The sequence below is a fragment of the Squalius cephalus genome (assembly GCF_949319135.1).
Source record: "Squalius cephalus genome assembly, chromosome: 21".
Lineage (NCBI taxonomy): Eukaryota > Metazoa > Chordata > Actinopteri > Cypriniformes > Leuciscidae > Squalius > Squalius cephalus.
The window spans coordinates 35,680,717-35,703,216 of NC_137142.1; the positions used below are offsets into that span (position 1 = coordinate 35,680,717).

General features: G+C 42.7%; 2 protein-coding genes across 3 annotated transcripts in view; both read left to right on the forward strand.

The window, feature by feature from the left end:
* Positions 1 to 9,999, forward strand: part of lbh (LBH regulator of WNT signaling pathway) — a 20,495-nt gene extending 10,496 nt beyond the window's left edge. The window contains exon 3 of the mRNA XM_079854849.1: positions 8,286 to 9,999. Coding sequence (XP_079710975.1) covers positions 8,286 to 8,468 — 183 coding nt within the window. The 3' untranslated portion in view covers positions 8,469 to 9,999. The remainder of the gene's footprint in view (positions 1 to 8,285) is intronic.
* Positions 10,000 to 13,556: 3,557 nt separating this feature from the next.
* lclat1 (lysocardiolipin acyltransferase 1) overlaps positions 13,557 to 22,500 on the forward strand; it is a 26,687-nt gene continuing 17,743 nt past the window's right edge. For both annotated transcript variants that reach the window (XR_013819493.1, XM_079854841.1), the window contains exon 1: positions 13,557 to 13,767. The gene's annotated coding sequence lies outside the window, so the exon portion shown is untranslated. The remainder of the gene's footprint in view (positions 13,768 to 22,500) is intronic.

Consider the following 22,500-nt stretch of genomic DNA (forward strand, 5'->3'; position numbering starts at 1 on the left):
GTGCATGCTTTCATCACCAGCAGGGTGGATTATTGTAATGGACTCCTCACTGGCCTTCCCAAAAAGACCATAAGACAGTTGCAGCTCATACAGAACGCTGCCGCCAGGATTCTGAGCAGAACTAGAAAATATGAACATATCACACCAGTCCTCAGGTCTTTACACTGGCTCCCAGTTAAATTTAGGATTGATTTTAAAGTATTATTACTGATATATAAATCATTCAATGGCCTAGGACCTCAATACATTGCAGATATGCTCACTGAATATAAACCCAACAGATCACTCAGATCACTAGGATCATATCAGCTAGAAATACCAAGGGTTCACTCAAAGCATGGTGAATCTGCTTTTAGCTATTATGCCAGCCGCAGCTGGAACCAGCTTCCAGTGGAGATCAGACGTGCTCCTACAGTAGTCACATTCAAATCCAGACTCAAAACACATCTGTTTAGCTGTGCATTTACTGAATGAGCACTGTGCCAATGTTCGTCCGACTGTTTGTACTGTACTGTATTTTTATTTTTTTTATTTTTCTTAACTGTTTTAATTAGTCTTATTTCTTTTTATTATTTTAATTTCTTTTATGTAAAGCACTTTGAATTGCCATTGTGTATGAAATGTGCTATATAAATAAACTTGCCTTGCCTTGCCTTGCCTATACGCTAAACACACACACTATCCCCTATACGCTAAACACACACACTATCCCCTATACCCTAAACACACACACTATCCCCTATACGCTAAACACACACACTATCCCCTATACCCTAAACACACACACTATCCCCTATACCCTAAACACACACACTATCCCCTATACCCTAAACACAAACAATATCCCCTATACCCTAAACACACACACTATCCCCTATACGCTAAACACACACACTATCCCCTATACGCTAAACACACACACTATCCCCTATACGCTAAACACACACACTATCCCCTATACCCTAAACACACACTATCCCCTATACCCTAAACACACACACTATCTCCTATACGCTAAACACACACACTATCCCCTATACCCTAAACACACACACTATCCCCTATACGCTAAACACACACACTATCCCCTATACGCTAAACACACACACTATCCCCTATACGCTAAACACACACACTATCCCCTATACGCTAAACACACACACTATCCCCTATACCCTAAACACACACACTATCCCCTATACGCTAAACACACACTATCTCCTATACGCTAAACACACACACTATCTCCTATACGCTAAACACACACACTATCCCCTATACGCTAAACACACACACTATCCCCTATACCCTAAACACACACACTATCCCCTATACGCTAAACACACACACTATCCCCTATACGCTAAACACACACACTATCCCCTATACCCTAAACACACACACTATCCCCTATACGCTAAACACACACACTATCCCCTATACGCTAAACACACACTATCCCCTATACCCTAAACACACACACTATCCCCTATACGCTAAACACACACACTATCCCCTATACCCTAAACACACACACTATCCCCTATACGCTAAACACACACACTATCCCCTATACCCTAAACACACACACTATCCCCTATACCCTAAACACACACACTATCTCCTATACGCTAAACACACACACTATCCCCTATACCCTAAACACACACACTATCCCCTATACGCTAAACACACACACTATCTCCTATACGCTAAACACACACTATCCCCTATACCCTAAACACACACACTATCTCCTATACGCTAAACACACACACTATCCCCTATACGCTAAACACACACACTATCCCCTATACGCTAAACACACACACTATCCCCTATACCCTAAACACACACACTATCCCCTATACGCTAAACACACACACTATCCCCTATACGCTAAACACACACACTATCCCCTATACGCTAAACACACACACTATCTCCTATACGCTAAACACACACTATCCCCTATACCCTAAACACACACACTATCTCCTATACGCTAAACACACACACTATCCCCTATACGCTAAACACACACACTATCCCCTATACGCTAAACACACACACTATCCCCTATACCCTAAACACACACACTATCCCCTATACGCTAAACACACACACTATCCCCTATACGCTAAACACACACACTATCCCCTATACGCTAAACACACACACTATCCCCTATACGCTAAACACACACACTATCCCCTATACGCTAAACACACACACTATCCCCTATACGCTAAACACACACACTATCCCCTATACGCTAAACACACACACTATCTCCTATACGCTAAACACACACACTATCCCCTATACGCTAAACACACACACTATCCCCTATACCCTAAACACACACACTATCCCCTATACGCTAAACACACACACTATCCCCTATACGCTAAACACACACACTATCCCCTATACGCTAAACACACACACTATCCCCTATACGCTAAACACACACACTATCCCCTATACGCTAAACACACACACTATCTCCTATACGCTAAACACACACACTATCTCCTATACGCTAAACACACACACTATCTCCTATACGCTAAACACACACACTATCCCCTATACGCTAAACACACACACTATCCCCTATACCCTAAACACACACACTATCCCCTATACGCTAAACACACACACTATCCCCTATACCCTAAACACACACACTATCCCCTATACGCTAAACACACACTATCTCCTATACGCTAAACACACACTATCTCCTATACGCTAAACACACACACTATCCCCTATACGCTAAACACACACACTATCCCCTATACCCTAAACACACACACTATCCCCTATACGCTAAACACACACTATCTCCTATACGCTAAACACACACACTATCCCCTATACGCTAAACACACACACTATCCCCTATACGCTAAACACACACACTATCCCCTATACCCTAAACACACACACTATCCCCTATACGCTAAACACACACTATCTCCTATACGCTAAACACACACACTATCTCCTATACGCTAAACACACACACTATCCCCTATACGCTAAACACACACACTATCCCCTATACGCTAAACACACACACTATCCACACACTATCCCCTATACGCTAAACACACACACTATCCCCTATACGCTAAACACACACATTATCCCCTATACCCTAAACACACACACTATCTCCTATACGCTAAACACACACACTATCCCCTATACCCTAAACACACACACTATCCCCTATACGCTAAACACACACACTATCTCCAATACGCTAAACACACACTATCCCCTATACCCTAAACACACACACTATCTCCAATACGCTAAACACACACTATCCCCTATACCCTAAACACACACACTATCTCCTATACGCTAAACACACACTATCCCCTATACCCTAAACACACACACTATCCCCTATACGCTAAACACACACACTATCCCCTATACGCTAAACACACACACTATCCCCTATACGCTAAACACACACACTATCACCTATACCCTAAACACACACACTATCCCCTATACGCTAAACACACACACTATCCCCTATACCCTAAACACACACACTATCCCCTATACCCTAAACACACACACTATCCCCTATACGCTAAACACACACACTATCCCCTATACCCTAAACACACACACTATCCCCTATACCCTAAACACACACACTATCCCCTATACCCTAAACACACACACTATCCCCTATACGCTAAACACACACACTATCTCCTATACGCTAAACACACACACTATCCCCTATACGCTAAACACACACACTATCCCCTATACGCTAAACACACACACTATCTCCAATACGCTAAACACACACACTATCCCCTATACCCTAAACACACACACTATCCCCTATACCCTAAACACACACACTATCCCCTATACCCTAAACACACACACTATCTCCTATACGCTAAACACACACTATCCCCTATACCCTAAACACACACACTATCCCCTATACCCTAAACACACACACTATCTCCTATACGCTAAACACACACTATCCCCTATACGCTAAACACACACTATCTCCTATACGCTAAACACACACACTATCTCCTATACGCTAAACACACACACTATCCCCTATACGCTAAACACACACACTATCCCCTATACGCTAAACACACACACTATCCCCTATACGCTAAACACACACTATCCCCTATACCCTAAACACACACACTATCCCCTATACCCTAAACACACACACTATCCCCTATACGCTAAACACACACACTATCCCCTATACGCTAAACACACACACTATCCCCTATACGCTAAACACACACACTATCCCCTATACGCTAAACACACACACTATCTCCAATACGCTAAACACACACACTATCCCCTATACCCTAAACACACACACTATCCCCTATACGCTAAACACACACACTATCCCCTATACGCTAAACACACACACTATCCCCTATACGCTAAACACACACACTATCCCCTATACGCTAAACACACACACTATCTCCAATACGCTAAACACGCACACTATCCCCTATACGCTAAACACACACTATCCCCTATACGCTAAACACACACACTATCCCCTATACCCTAAACACACACACTATCTCCTATACGCTATCTCCTATACGCTAAACAGACACACTATCTCCTATACGCTAAACACACACACTATCCCCTATACGCTAAACACACACTATCCCCTATACCCTAAACACACACACTATCCCCTATACCCTAAACACACACACTATCCCCTATACGCTAAACACACACACTATCCCCTATACACTAAACTCACACACTATCCCCTATACGCTAAACACACACACTATCCCCTATACCCTAAACACACACACTATCCCCTATACGCTAAACACACACACTATCCCCTATACGCTAAACTCACACACTATCCCCTATACGCTAAACACACACACTATCCCCTATACCCTAAACACACACACTATCCCCTATACGCTAAACACACACACTATCCCCTATACGCTAAACTCACACACTATCCCCTATACGCTAAACACACACACTATCCCCTATACCCTAAACACACACACTATCCCCTATACGCTAAACACACACACTATCTCCTATACGCTAAACACACACACTATCCCCTATACGCTAAACACACACACTATCCCCTATACCCTAAACACACACTATCTCCAATACGCTAAACACACACACTATCCCCTATACCCTAAACACACACACTATCTCCTATACGCTAAACACACACACTATCCCCTATACCCTAAACACACACTATCTCCTATACGCTAAACACACACACTATCCCCTATACGCTAAACACACACACTATCCCCTATACCCTAAACACACACACTATCCCCTATACGCTAAACACACACACTATCCCCTATACGCTAAACACACACACTATCCCCTATACCCTAAACACACACACTATCCCCTATACGCTAAACACACACACTATCCCCTATACGCTAAACACACACACTATCCCCTATACGCTAAACACACACACTATCCCCTATACGCTAAACACACACACTATCCCCTATTCGCTAAACACACACACTATCCCCTATACGCTAAACACACACACTATCCCCTATACCCTAAACACACACACTATCCCCTATACGCTAAACACACACACTATCCCCTATACGCTAAACACACACACTATCCCCTATACGCTAAACACACACACTATCCCCTATACCCTAAACACACACTATCTCCAATACCCTAAACACACACACTATCCCCTATACGCTAAACACACACACTATCCCCTATACGCTAAACACACACACTATCCCCTATACCCTAAACACACACACTATCCCCTATACGCTAAACACACACACTATCCCCTATACCCTAAACACACACACTATCCCCTATACGCTAAACACACACACTATCCCCTATACGCTAAACACACACACTATCCCCTATACCCTAAACACACACACTATCCCCTATACGCTAAACACACACACTATCCCCTATACCCTAAACACACACACTATCCCCTATACGCTAAACACACACACTATCCCCTATACGCTAAACACACACACTATCCCCTATACGCTAAACACACACACTATCCCCTATACGCTAAACACACACACTATCCCCTATACGCTAAACACACACACTATCCCCTATACGCTAAACACACACACTATCCCCTATACGCTAAACACACACACTATCCCCTATACGCTAAACACACACACTATCCCCTATACCCTAAACACACACTATCTCCAATACCCTAAACACACACACTATCCCCTATACGCTAAACACACACACTATCCCCTATACGCTAAACACACACACTATCCCCTATACCCTAAACACACACACTATCCCCTATACGCTAAACACACACACTATCCCCTATACCCTAAACACACACACTATCCCCTATACGCTAAACACACACACTATCCCCTATACGCTAAACACACACACTATCCCCTATACCCTAAACACACACACTATCCCCTATACGCTAAACACACACACTATCCCCTATACCCTAAACACACACACTATCCCCTATACGCTAAACACACACACTATCCCCTATACGCTAAACACACACACTATCCCCTATACGCTAAACACACACACTATCCCCTATACGCTAAACACACACACTATCCCCTATACGCTAAACACACACACTATCCCCTATACGCTAAACACACACACTATCCCCTATACCCTAAACACACACACTATCCCCTATACCCTAAACACACACACTATCCCCTATACCCTAAACACACACTATCTCCAATACGCTAAACACACACACTATCTCCAATACCGCTTCGGAGCGTATCCCATCATGCATTATGTTCGGGAACTCGTGCCCTGAAATCACGAGATGTCGAGGAATACATTCCACTGTAATATAAGTGAATTAGAAACATGTAAATTGTTAGTGAAAACACAGTGTTGCACATGTTATTGGTGCAGAGATGAGTCTGGTGTGTGTGTGTGTGTGTGTGTTTGTGTGTGTGATTGGTGCATAGATGAGTCTGGTGTGTGTGTGTGTGTGTGTGATTGGTGCATAGATGAGTCTGGTGTGTGTGTGTGATTGGTGCAGAGATTAGTCTGGTGTGTGTGATTGGTGCATAGATTAGTCTGGTGTGTGTGTGTGATTGGTGCATAGATGAGTCTGGTGTGTGTGTGTGATTGGTGCAGAGATGAGTCGTGTGTGTGTGTGTGATTGGTGCATAGATGAGTCTGGTGTGTGTGTGTGATTGGTGCAGAGATGAGTCTGGTGTGTGTGTGTGTGTGTGTGTGATTGGTGCATAGATGAGTCTGGTGTGTGATTGGTGCAGAGATGAGTCTGGTGTGTGTGTGTGTGTGTGATTGGTGCATAGATGAGTCTGGTGTGTGTGTGTGATTGGTGCAGAGATGAGTCTGGTGTGTGTGTGTGTGTGTGTGTGATTGGTGCATAGATGAGTCTGGTGTGTGTGTGTGATTGGTGCAGAGATGAGTCTGGTGTGTGTGTGTGTGATTGGTGCAGAGATGAGTCTGGTGTGTGTGTGTGTGCGCGCCTGCTTTTATCACTTAATTAAAGCAGCACAATCTTAAATGTGTGTCTTCTGTTAGTTACAGCAACTACTGAACAGACATGTAGACCAGTGGTTCTCAACTCCAGTCCTCGGGACCCGTTGCTCTGCACATTTTGTATGTCTCTCTTATCTGACACACTCAGTTCAGTTCATGGAGTCTCTCTTAACGAGCTGATGATCTGATTCAGGTGTGTTAAATAAGGGAGACATACAAAATGTGCAGAGCAGCGGGTCCCGAGGACTGGAGTTGAGAACCACTGATGTAGACGTTTATTTTAAAATGTAAAGTATTGAAAATATAATAAATAAAAGCTCTAAACACCTGCATTTTTGCAAAACTATAAGTGTGTAAAACTATAAGTGTGTAAAACTATAAGTGTGTAAAACTATAAGTGTGTAAAACTATAAGTGTGTAAAACTATAAGTGTGTAAAACTATAAGTGTGTAAAACTATAAGTGTGTCGCATCGAGTAATCAGAAGCTCTACACACACCTGCAGTGTTTACGCCTAGTAGAACACTTGAGCCAAACAGAGGAAATACGTCATACAAGTAGACGAGAGTAAAGACTGCAAGTGTGTGTGTTTGGAGAAGGTAAAACTGATGTTCTGTGTGTGTGTGTGTGTGTGTGTGTGTGTGTGTGTAACAGATCTTCCCGGACCCGTCGGACTTCGAGCGCTGCTGTAAACTGAAGGACCGGCTGCCGTCGATCGTGGTGGAGCCGACCGAAGGAGAAGTGGAGAGCGGAGAACTGCGATGGCCTGAGGAGATCCTGGAGAACCTGGAGAACGAGGAAGAGGAGGAGGAGGAAGAGCAGAACTCTCAGCATTAGAGACACACACACACACACACACGCACACACACACGCGATTCGCTGGATTGAGATCCTGGAGAACGAGGAAGATGAAGAAGAAGAGCAGAACTCTCAGCGTTAGAGAGATCACACACACACACACACACACACACACACACATGAGATTATTGACTGATTATTGACATCATCTGATGATGATGATAGTCTGTCCTGACATTTACACGCTTCTCTTTACAACACACAGATCTTCTTCCAATAAGAGCAGTGCCAATAATGGCATGTAGATTTTACTGTAAATATTCTCAGTTCTAGATGAATTACCGGTAAGAAGCCTTTTGTTTTTTCTTAATTTTTCTTCTTTTTTATTAGGTTTTACATAAACGGAACCATTAACAATAATACGATGTGTTGAAACAAGACTTCACACTGCCCTCCAGAAGGTTAGAAGTACAAGTCATACTTGTTGTTTTAATGCATAAAGACATGAAGGCATGTAAACACATGAAAACATAAACGTGAAAATTAATCATAAAAAAATTAAATAAAATAAACTTAATAAGAATGCATACAAATTATACCTACCTACACACACACACACTAGATGAGTTACGGTGAGAAGAGTTTGTTATCCGCATCATCAGCTGTGTGTGTGTTCATGTAATGATAATCTGCACATCATGTGACCGCAGAAGTGACCCGTCTCCTGGTGTTATGGGGTTTAGATCCGCCTGTGTTTGTCTCCATGTCGCACACACACACACATATATATAGATGTGTTTGATCACTTCTGTCCCTCCTCATGAAGACTCAGGGAGTTTCTCTCGCTCTGTGTGTACGCCTCTTTCTCTCTGTGACTCACAGAAGCTGTAAATAAACCTGTGCTTTCCAAACCAGTGTTTCCTGAGCCTCTTTCACACTCTTAAAGTCCCCAACAAATCCTTGTTGTTTTGTTACTGAAATATTGCAGTGTTTATTCTAAATGATTTATAGGTGCACATCATCATTATTGTGCAAATAATTTTGAATGAGAATAAGTTCCTCTTGCAGCATCTCTTCTCTGATGACGAGGGCGGGGCTTTAACCTGTCACTCACATGAGATCAGCCAATAGCAAACCACAATCATCCAATCTCCCCACAGACACAGTCAAGCCCCGCCCACATCTGTTCTTGTTCCTGAAGCGTTTCACTCGAATTACGTCACTATAGAGGAGAAAAGACCCGCGCAACTTCCCTTTTAATAACCCTTTATTTTAGTCGCTTTGAGAATGTGAACATCTCTCAGTGTTTACGAGATGCTCGGAGAACGTCTATCCTGATCGCAGCACAAAGGCTTTAGACGTGACTTCCTACAGAACATGTGCATGTGTGTGTTGTGAGCTGTCTATGGCTGTTAGTGTGTGTTGTGAGTGTGAGTATGCATGTGTGTGTTGTGAGTGTGCATGTGTGTGCTGTGAGCTGTCTATGGCTGTGAGTGTGTGTTGTGAGTGTGCATGTGTGTGTTGTGAGTGTGAGTGTGCATGTGTGTGCTGTGAGCTGTCTATGGCTGTGAGTGTGTGTTGTGAGTGTGCATGTGTGTGCTGTCATGAGTGTGTGAGTGCATGTGAGTGTGCATGTGTGTGTTGTGAGAGTGCATGTGTGTGTTGTGAGTGTGCATGTGTGTGTTGTGAGAGTGCATGTGTGTGCTGTGAGCTGTCTATGGCTGTGAGTGTGTGTTGTGAGTGTGCATGTGTGTGTTGTGAGTGTGAGTGTGTGTTGTGAGTGTGCATGTGTGTGCTGTGAGCTGTCTATGGCTGTGAGTGTGTGTTGTGAGAGTGCATGTGTGTGTTGTGAGTGTGCATGTGTGTGTTGTGAGAGTGCATGTGTGTGCTGTCATGAGTGTGTGAGTGTGCATGTGTGTGTTGTCGTGAGTGTGTGAGTGTGCATGTGTGTTGTGAGAGTGCATGTGTGTGTTGTCATGAGTGTGCATGTGTGTGTTGTGAGAGTGCATGTGTGTGCTGTCATGAGTGTGTGAGTGTGCATGTGTGTGTTGTGAGAGTGCATGTGTGTTGTGAGAGTGCATGTGTGTGTTGTATGCATGTGTGTGTTGTGAGTGTGCATGTGTGTGTTGTATGCATGTGTGTGTTGTGAGAGTGCATGTGTGTGCTGTCATGAGTGTGTGAGTGTGCATGTGTGTTGTGAGAGTGCATGTGTGTGTTGTCATGAGTGTGCATGTGTGTGTTGTGAGTGTGCACGTGTGTGTTGTGAGTGTGCATGTGTGTTGTGAGTGTGTGTGTTGTGCATGTGTGTGTTGTGAGTGTGCATGTGTGTTGTGAGTGTGCGTGTGTTGTGAGTGTGCATGTGTGTGTTGTGAGTGTGCGTGTGTGTTGTGAGTGTGCATGTGTGTGTTGTGAGTGTGCGTGTGTGTTGTGAGTGTGCATGTGTGTGTTGTGAGTGTGCGTGTGTGTTGTGAGTGTGTTGTGAGTGTGCACGTACTGTATTTAGTCGCATAAACCGCACATGTCTTCCTGTCTCCACAAGCTCACCTCTAAACTAGCACACACACACACACACACACACACACACACACACACACACACTTCCTCTCCTGAGCTCAGCTCTCTCTGCTGAACGACTGTGGGTTATTTATCAAACTCAGTTCGTAACCCGTAGCGAGCGCATCTCCAACACACTGGAGCTCTGCTAAATGAAAACATGAAAACATCTCTGCATGTGTGTGTGTGTGTGTGTGTGTGTGTGTGTGTTTCTGTGGTCGGCCTTCGGTCTCTGCAAAGGCAAACACATCTGTTGTGCATTAGCCTACCTGTCAATCATCTTTCACAGTTAATATCCTGCACATGTGTTAGCATAATGATGCATTTAATAGTTAATGTCTCTTTATAATAGTCCAGTGTTGCAGAGGAAGTATAACGCAGAGAACATTCAGTATTTCTCATCAGATTAGACACTCACTCTAAACCTGAGTCTGTCTCACACACATCCGCCATGTTTGTAGTTGTGTTATTCGTGTTTGTAGTTCTAATGAAATCCTCGACCAGCACGCAGTGGCAGCTCTGGGATCCTCACTCATCTACAGTTCGGGAAACACTAATAGTGAGTGTGTGTGAGTGTGTGTGTGTGTGTGTGTGTGTGTGTGTGTGTGTGTGTGTGTGTGTGTGTGTGTGTGTGCAGATTGGGACGCGTTGATGATTTCTGAAGATCTGCAGGTCACACAGAGCCTTGAGTTGAGCTGTGATTCTCCCATAGAGCCACTGTCACTGACCGGCTGTGAGGTGAGGTCACGGGGTCAGAGGTCAGGAGTCAGGACAGGTGATGTTCCCACCAGTTGACACACACACACACACGTCAGAGTCCATGTTTCATCTGAATCCACAGCTGACGATTCCTACAGTTTCTCTACCTCTTTAACACACTACAGTTGTGTGTATGTGTGTGTGTGTGTGTGTGTGTGTGTGTGTGTGTGTGAGAGAGAGAGAGAGAGAGAGTGAGTGTGAGTGAGTGTGAGAATGTGTGTGTGTCACTGTCCAGGTCACTGATATCTATTTTGTCCCATTCTTGAAATTCTTTCCAGTGGAAACAATCTGGCACTGATGCTTGAACTCTCTCTCTCACTCACACACACACACACACACACACACACACACACACACACACACACACACACACACACACAAACTCTCTCTCTCTCTCTCTCTCTCTCTCTCACACACACACACACACACACACACACACACAAACTCTCTCTCTCTCTCTCACACACTCACACACACACACACACACACACTCACTCACTCACTCACTCACTCACTCTCTCTCTCTCTCTCTCAGAGCACAGTTCAGAGCAAAGGGAGATATTTGCTTTTACAGAAATCGCTTTTTAAGGACGACAACAAACGGCTGGTAGAGACTACACCACATTCCTCCCGGGTTAGTGACATCACCAACCCTAAAATTTACATAAACCCCGCCCCCTGAACACGATTTATAGATTATCAAGACAGAATATGCTAATCAATGACTAGAAGATAACTACACATCAGCTTCATAAACTCATCAACTAACCGTTCAGAAATGTCCTGTTGCTTCTACATGTTGTCTCTTCTTCTCGAGTCTCTCCATCATTGTCTGACTCCGGTTTGAACATAAAAGGCTAAAAGTTTTTTACATTTTCAGTGCATGTGTGTGTGAGGTAAAAGGACGCTGTTGTAGCTCCGCCCCCTGTGCCGGGAGCAGAAGCTCATTTGCATTTAAAGGGACAGACACAAAACGGTGCGTCTTTGCTCACCCTCAAAAAGTGACAATTTAACATGCGATATAAAAATATCTGTGGGGAATTTAGAGCTAAAACTTCACACACACACTCTGGGGACATCAGAGACTTACTTTACATCTTGTGAAAAGGGCATTATAGTTATTGTGTCAATAAATTGGCCAATGACACCAAAATAAAAGGTGTTTTTGTCATCGTGTGAAACACTGGTCAAAATGTTTAGATGTTTTTTTTCACGATGGAAATATTTGTTACAAATGTCATGTTTCTACTCTTTCTACTCGTTTCCAAACTCGATGGGTTGATGATTGGAAAGAAGCTGTTCATTTCATTCCATTTGTCAATTTAGCGAACATAACAAACATTCCATGTCATAGATATTTATGAAATATTTTGCATGTGATGTCTCACATGATGAAAAAAATGTGTTGTAAAAAGAGAATCAACTCATCAGTGTATTTAGTCATCGTGCAAATTGTAGACAATCGTACTCTTTTGCACACGTGTCAAAACACATGCAATTTGCGTAAATCAATAGGAAATTCAAATCTGATGTTCAGAGATCTGAACTTATTGTTTTGAGGGGGGGGGGGGGAAGTCTTATTGGAGAATTCAATTGAGCCAAAGAGAAAAACTGTAATATATATTATATTATAGCGCCATTCTAATGTCATAGAACTTGGTAAGCATTATAAAGCAAACAGATTTACATGAAAACTTTAAGGAGTGAGAGCGGAAAATCACGGCTAGAACGGACTCGAGCTGTGTGTTCGGCGGGTGCGCGAGTGGGCGGAGCTAGTCTGTGATTGGTCAGATGAGCAGCGTGTCGTCACTCGTCAGAGGCGGAAGTTCAGAGGTCGTGCAAAATCACGGATGTCACTGTAAACATCGCGTTTACATCGCATTTACTGTATTTACTGTGTTTACTGTGTTTGATCTGATCTGAACTGGAGAACTGTGGGTGCTGTGCTTTACTGAAGGGGATTGAATGTCTTCACGGCTGATATTTACCAACACAGTTACTCTTCCTGCAAACGTTAAGCGCTGAAGTGAGTAAATAAATGACACACACACACACACACACACACACACACACACACACACACACACACACACACACACACACACACACACACACACACGAGTATTGTAGTTAATAGTTAATAGTTATTTTGCTGCTTTAATGATCGTGTGACAGATGATGGTCACTGCTATATGATCCATTCATCAACAAGTGTGAGCTTCATAGCCCTTCATAAGCCGTTATAACCCTTTATAAGCCTTCATAGGTCTTGGTCTGCTGTTTAATATGGTGGGTTTTCATTGAAACACAAACTGCTGTGTCACGTGTGTGTCTGTCAATCAGGCTGTTTTATGGATTCATCCATATATCATATAATATATCCATATATATAAGCTGATCATGACTCTGTGCTCGATCTGGTTCAGCATTGATGATCCAGACTGTAGTTTATGATGTTGTACAGTATTATTCTCATCTGGTCTGTGTTCTGGGCCTCTGTAATATAAAGAATATAATATCAGCGGCATTAAAGGCCACTTAAACCGACTACTCTTGTTTCTTAACACACTTAAGTACACTTGTTTCAAATTAATCAATTTATTAATCAATTAATCAAATTAATCAATTTTTTCAATTAATCAAATTAATCAAATTAATAGTATTTTAATAAGAAATATTTTGCCATGCTTTAGAGATGTGCACTTGTTTTGATGTGTTGACTAACGTACATGATTAGTGTTATTGTTTGTATCTGTAGTGTTATTGACATTTAAAGTTAATATATTTAAACTCTACTAAATTGCTTCATTACATTTTTATATGAAAGCCTGATTACAAAAACAAAAGTCTCACCGTTAAAAGCCACGTCCCAAACACACATTTATAATGTTCTCTTTATAATTATATGTAGGCTATATGACTGAACTGAAGAGATGATTAACTGTAGTGTTATTTAAAGTTAATATATTTAAACTCTACTAAATTGCTTCATTACAAATGTCTAATTACAAATATGTTTACAAGTTTAAATCGAAATGACACTAAAGTATTATTTGACCATAAATGCTAGTCAGGACATTCGGGACACTTCAGTCATATTTATTTCACAAGACAATATTAATTAAATGACTTATTTGATTATTTGCTGATTTGTTGCTGTATCTGATGCCTGTGAATATGATTCTGCACTTTTTCATCCTGCTGAAATATTCATGATTTATTTCTTGGTTAAAAGTGTCTCATATAGGAAGATGTGTTAGGGCTGTGCCGGTAAACTTGGCAACCGCGCCACCGCAGTGGCTGAGTAGTACCGGCGGTGGTTCGCCAGAAAAAAAAATGTGTATGTGAATGCTGTTTTACATTAATATTATGACACACAAAGCTTTGTTTACAAAATAAATAATAGCTTAGCAATTAAATGTTACATCGCAGCCATGGAAAATTCATGACGAATGAGAGAGTTGTGCATGAGCCAATAAATTTAAACTTTGTCGGCTTTGAATTCTGGTTTGCGATCTGGTCACCCGATTATCAGCGAATTTTAAAATATTCCATTAGTTATTCCATATAGAAAGCTTTAATTGTCTACTTTTAAACAAAACAATTCAAAGCGAAAATAAACCGACTAGCATATGCATGTAATCCGTATGAAGTGTGCATTTCTCTCTCGCGCGTTCACTGCGAAGATGACGAGTCAGCATCGCCAACTTCTTCTTTGCAGCCGACACTGACAAAAAAAAAAAAAAAAAATTCAAATGTCTCCTGGCTATATTTGACACGTTCATAATCATTACCTTTGCCGGTTCTTTGTGACAGCTGTTACTGGCAGCGCCACCCTCCGGTTACATGAACCACCGCATCAGCGCCAGAACATGGAGATGTTATTTTAGAGAATAATCGCACAACCTATTCGATATTCTATAATTAAATCAACTCATCGAATATTCAAAAATCGTGACTCATCCCTGCATGGAATCTCGTTTCTTTTCCCATATCTTCACTCGCGTCTCACCCATTTCCGAAGGGGATTATAAACGTTTCTTCCTTTGTTCGCTTTTAATTAGGTCTATTATTTTCGTAAAGTAGAAAAAATGCTGTAGGACAGATAGCCTACATTTTTACTTGTACGTCAAATTCTTTTTAACACAGTTTGTGCTTGTTATTAGACATATGGTAATTGGTAAGGCGCGTCAAGTTCATTCGTGAAGCGCGTTCACACGCGCGGGTGATTTTAGTTTGGCTTTCTCTGGCAGCGCGATATCAAACATAGCCTAAACGTCTTGCCCTTGTGGAAGATTAAAGTCGCTCTTCATACCTTTTACAACAAGTACAAAACATGAAGATATCAGGAAAGAGATCGATGGTCTCTCCCGCTCGTGTCCCTCTCAGAGCGCAGAGCGGTGGGCTTCATCACGCGTCTCTGTGCGGAAACATTACACGAGAGTGTTTTTTTAAATTAGATTCAACTTTGTTATATTATGTAAGTTACCAGTATTAACTGATATTTATTTCAATGCTTTACACTTTACAGGCTTTAGTGTGTTGTTTCTTTGTTTTTTTAATTTATTTCAAAACAACCCCTATCCACCGCAACACCGCCTCAGTTACTGCCACCGTCACAGCCCTAGTGTTGGGTTAGATTTCTCAATAATCATGATTGAATCTGTAGAGTTGTTCCCTTCCAATGGTTCAGCGTCTCTTCAAATGTTTCGCAATTGGCAATTCACAATTAATTACACGTATGAAAGTTCACTTGGCAGTGTTCGCTACTGTGCGATCCTTGAGAAGTGTCATATAGTAGATCTGTGAGAGAAGAAACAGACCTGATCAGAAACACAGCACTGATCTCCCTGCTAATCTTCTCTAATGTCTTTAAATCCCAAGCTTGTTGTCCGGCTAGCATTGATGCTAGTGCCGCAGAACCGTATTCCTGATGCTTTGGCCGATGGATCATATTTTCACTAACCCTCTTTGAGAACTGCTCCGCACAGACCGACTGATATCAGTCCTTCATTACACTGAACACTCATGAGATATTTCATATTCCTGTGACACAGAATAGAGTTAGATCTAAATCTGGAGGCAAACACTGAGCTCTGGTTCCACAGACTGGGTTTAGATTAACCCGGGATTAGGCCTTAGATATTTAAGGTTAAGCTTTTATAAACATGCCTAGGGACGCACCGATATTAACATTTTGGCCGATACCGATAATTCTTTACATTTGAAAGCCGATAACCGATATATTGGCCAATAAATCTGAATCCAAAATGTTATATTATATTTGAGAGCCTGATTACAGAAACACAAGTCTCACCGGTAAAAGCCACGACCCAAACACACATTTATGATGTTCTCATTATGATTCTATGATGCTTTCAGTTAAAACAGCTCAAACATGCACTTTAGTCTGGACTAGATTAAGCCTGGTTTGAGGAACCGGGTGTGAGAGACTGAAGCGAGTCTCTGGTGAAGAGTACACACACACACACACACACACACACACATCTGTGGGCCAGTGAAGCGATGATCACTGTCCTCATCTGTCAGATCATTAATGACTGAAGCTCTTCCCTCGTTAGCGCTGATGCTCTGTGACGTCATGGAAGTCTCTGTGTCTCCATCGCGCTTCTTCCTCTGGGTAAATGAAGATGAAGTACGGTAACAGGAGACGCTCATGTACTCTGTAATAAAGCTGAGATCCGCACAGGAGAAATGCTAGTCATCAGTTATAGTTGAGAATCACTGACACAGATTTCACCCGATCTTGATTTGATTCGGATTCATCATATCAGGGTCAGTACTAGGACCGCTGCTGTTCACTCTGTAGTGTACACATGCTACCCTCACACACACACACACACACACACACACACACACACACACATTTTATATACTTTATTTGATCCCACATTACAAGTCAAATTTCATTAGGAATCAAATTTTTTAAATAATCCAACAGATTAAAACAGATCAGCACATTGTTATAAATTAAACCTGTTCTAAGGGTACAGGAAACATCGCCTCTTCCAAACAATCATGCTTCCTGTAGTTGCTGAGATTGAACAGTACTTTGCCAAGTGTTTGGCCCTTGTTTTAGAAATCCCCCCAATGCAAAGTCCTCGGATCGCCAGCCTGTGTACATGACCTAGACTACCAAACACCAGCACAATAAGCTGGCATTTGTACCCAAAGTTCTCAATGATCGATACCAATGACTGATATTTTAGAATCTTAGAGCAGTAAGAATCCTCCATAAACAAGTCAAATGCACATGAAACTTCAAATAGTGTAACTTTTTTTCCATTCTGAGAGATTTTAACAATATCGGGTGTATTAGCAATTCCTAAAAAAGTGTTTGCAGGTGAGTTAAACCATTCAGACTGTACAGTAGTGTGTTTAAAGATCTGCTCATCGCCCACACAGGGGACCTGAGCAGCAATGAGGTCCACAAGTCTATCGTGTCTGGCAATATATAGTCCTTTAAGTGATGAACAACTGTTCATGATGTTCACACACACACACACACACACACACACACACACACACACTCTGTACATGCTACCCTCACACACACACACACACACACACACACACACACACACACACACACTCTGTACATGCTACCCACACACCACACACACACACACACACACACACACACACACACACACACACACACACACACTCTGTACATGCTACCCACACACACACACACACTGTACATGCTACCCACACACACACACACACACACACACACACACACACACACACACAGTACATGCTACCCTCACACACACACACACACACACACACACACACACACACACACACACACACAGTACATGCTACCCTCACACACACACACACACACACACACTCTGTACATGCTACCCTCACACACACACACACACTCTGTACATGCTACCCTCACACACACACACACACACACACACTCTGTACATGCTACCCTTAGGAGATATCATTAGGAAGCATGGCATTAGTTTTCACTGTTATGCTGACGATACTCAGCTCTATATTTCTTCATGCCCCGACAAAACTAATTAACGGAATTAACGGAGTGCACAGCTGATATACAAACTGGATGACTGGTAATTTCCTACTACTGAACTCAGAAAAAACAGAGATTCTAATTATTGGACAAAAAACTTCCTCACGTAATAACCTAGAATACTGTCTAACACTTGATGGCTGCTCTGTCAAGTCTTCGTCGTCGTCACACACACACACACACACACCCCAGATCTGACGAGGGACCTTCGCCTGGACCGATGACAACGCAGTGCTGAAGTGCCAACTAGTCTCTCCCTATGGAGGATCCCTTTCCCACTCTACAGATAAAGCGTCGTCGGGAAACTCAATTTGCGTATCTACCCCGAATTGATAAAATAAAATAAAATTCTGTATCAAAACTATAAGGAAAGATCATTACTGTGTTTAGGCTTGGCTTGTAGGGAATTCCAAACCTGCGTATATTCAAATGCACATAACTATAGAACCCATTCTAAATGCGCATGTGAACGCCATCAGTGTTTCTCACAGGTTCGCGTTTAAAGTCTGTGTAGAGGGAATGGTGTCGTCTTAGCGGCCCCTAATTTAATAACAAATGATCGTTGCGACGGAAGCGAATCAATCAAAACTAACTTTAGCTGGGAAATAACTTTATTAAAGAACCGCTATAAAGCCAAAACAATCTCTGATACCCTAAACTATACGCTTATCTCTGTAACGCTGCTGTGAAACAATCTCTACATTGTTAAAAGCGCTATATAAATGAGGATGACTTGACCTGACTTGTTGTGTTGTGTTGTGTTGGGTTGTGTTGTGTTGTGTTGGCAGGAGTGTGTTGTGTTAATGGTTGTGTTGTGTTGGCAGGAGTGTGTTGTGTTGTGTTAATGGTTGTGTTGTGTTGTGTTGTGTTGTGTTGGCAGGAGTGTGTTGTGTTGTGTTAATGGTTGTGTTGTGTTTGGCAGGAGTGTGTTGTGTTGTGTTAATGGTTGTGTTGTGTGTTGGCAGGAGTGTGTTGTGTTGTGTTAATGGTTGTGTTGTGTTGGCAGGAGTGTGTTGTGTTGTGTTAATGGTTGTGTTGTGTTTGGCAGGAGTGTGTGTGTTGTGTTAATGGTTGTGTTGTGTTGGCAGGAGTGTGTTGTGTTGTGTTAATGGTTGTGTTGTGTTGGCAGGAGTGTGTTGTGTTGTGTTAATGGTTGTGTTGTGTTGTGTTGGCAGGAGTGTGTGTGTTGTGTTAATGGTTGTGTTGTGTTGGCAGGAGTGTGTTGTGTTGTGTTAATGGTTGTGTTGTGTTGTGTTGGCAGGAGTGTGTGTGTTGTGTTAATGGTTGTGTTGTGTTGTGTTTGGCAGGAGTGTGTTTTGTTGTGTTAATGGTTGTTTTGTGTTGGCAGGAGTGTGTTGTGTTGTGTTAATGGTTGTGTTGTGTTTGGCAGGAGTGTGTTGTGTTGTGTTAATGGTTGTGTTGTGTTGGCAGGAGTGTGTTGTGTTGTGTTAATGGTTGTGTTGTGTTGGCAGGAGTGTGTTGTGTTGTGTTAATGGTTGTGTTGTGTTGTGTTGGCAGGAGTGTGTGTGTTGTGTTAATGGTTGTGTTGTGTTGGCAGGAGTGTGTTGTGTTGTGTTAATGGTTGTGTTGTGTTGTGTTGGCAGGAGTGTGTGTGTTGTGTTAATGGTTGTGTTGTGTTGTGTTTGGCAGGAGTGTGTTGTGTTGTGTTAATGGTTGTGTTGTGTTGGCAGGAGTGTGTGTGTTGTGTTAATGGTTGTGTTGTGTTGGCAGGAGTGTGTTGTGTTGTGTTAATGGTTGTGTTGTGTTGTGTTGGCAGGAGTGTGTGTGTTGTGTTAATGGTTGTGTTGTGTTGGCAGGAGTGTGTTGTGTTGTGTTAATGGTTGTGTTGTGTTGGCAGGAGTGTGTGTGTTGTGTTAATGGTTGTGTTGTGTTTGGCAGGAGTGTGTTGTGTTGTGTTAATGGTTGTGTTGTGTTGGCAGGAGTGTGTTGTGTTGTGTTAATGGTTGTGTTGTGTTGGCAGGAGTGTGTTGTGTTGTGTTAATGGTTGTATTGTGTTGGCAGGAGTGTGTGTGTTGTGTTAATGGTTGTGTTGTGTTGGCAGGAGTGTGTTGTGTTGTGTTAATGGTTGTGTTGTGTTGGCAGGAGTGTGTGTGTTGTGTTAATGGTTGTGTTGTGTTGGCAGGAGTGTGTTGTGTTGTGTTAATGGTTGTGTTGTGTTGGCAGGAGTGTGTTGTGTTGTGTTAATGGTTGTGTTGTGTTGGCAGGAGTGTGTGTGTTGTGTTAATGGTTGTTGTGTTGGCAGGAGTGTGTTGTGTTCTGTTGTGTTGGCAGGAGTGTGTGTTGTGTTAATGGTTGTGTTGTGTTGGCAGGAGTGTGTGTGTTGTGTTAATGGTTGTGTTGTGTTGGCAGGAGTGTGTTGTGTTTTGTTGTGTTGGCAGGAGTGTGTTGTGTTGTGTTAATGGTTGTGTTGTGTTGGCAGGAGTGTGTGTGTTGTGTTAATGGTTGTGTTGTGTTGGCAGGAGTGTGTTGTGTTGTGTTAATGGTTGTGTTGTGTTTGGCAGGAGTGTGTTGTGTTGTGTTAATGGTTGTGTTGTGTTGGCAGGAGTGTGTGTGTTGTGTTAATGGTTGTTGTGTTGGCAGGAGTGTGTTGTGTTCTGTTGTGTTGGCAGGAGTGTGTGTTGTGTTAATGGTTGTGTTGTGTTGGCAGGAGTGTGTGTGTTGTGTTAATGGTTGTGTTGTGTTGGCAGGAGTGTGTTGTGTTTTGTTGTGTTGGCAGGAGTGTGTTGTGTTCTGTTGTGTTGGCAGGAGTGTGTTGTGTTCTGTTGTGTTGGCAGGAGTGTGTTGTATTGTGTTAGGGCCTGCTCACATATCGCGTCTTTTGCGCGCGCAAGTTCGTTATTTCAAATGTAGCCGCGCGGTAGGCTATGCGCGCTCATAATGGAAGCGACGCGGTCGCGGTGCGACGCACTCGTTTTTTCCAAGCGCGTCCGCAACGCATCGAGATAAAAACATCTCAACTTTTCAGAATGCCGCAAGCGCACCGCAGGTCACGTGACAAGAACCAAGCTTAGCAACGACAGACGCCTCCGAAGCGCAACCACCCGAGCGCTTTGGAAAAAGGAGAACGCGGCGCGCCTAGCGTTTTCGACGCGTTTTTATGCGCGATATGTGAGCGCCGCCTTAATGGTTGTGTTGTGTTGTGTTGGCAGGAGTGTGTTGTGTTGTGTTAATGGTTGTGTTGTGTGTTGGCAGGAGTGTGTTGTGTTGTGTTAATGGTTGTGTTGTGTTTGGCAGGAGTGTGTTGTGTTGTGTTAATGGTTGTGTTGTGTTTGGCAGGAGTGTGTTGTGTTGTGTTAATGGTTGTGTTGTGTTTGGCAGGAGTGTGTTGTGTTGTGTTAATGGTTGTGTTGTGTTGTGTTGGCAGGAGTGTGTTGTGTTGTGTTAATGGTTGTGTTGTGTTGTGTTGTGTTGGCAGGAGTGTGTTGTGTTGTGTTAATGGTTGTGTTGTGTTGTGTTGGCAGGAGTGTGTTGTGTTGTGTTAATGGTTGTGTTGTGTTGGCAGGAGTGTGTTGTGTTGTGTTAATGGTTGTGTTGTGTTTGGCAGGAGTGTGTGTGTTGTGTTAATGGTTGTGTTGTGTTTGGCAGGAGTGTGTGTGTTGTGTTAATGGTTGTGTTGTGTTTGGCAGGAGTGTGTTGTGTTGTGTTAATGGTTGTGTTGTGTTGGCA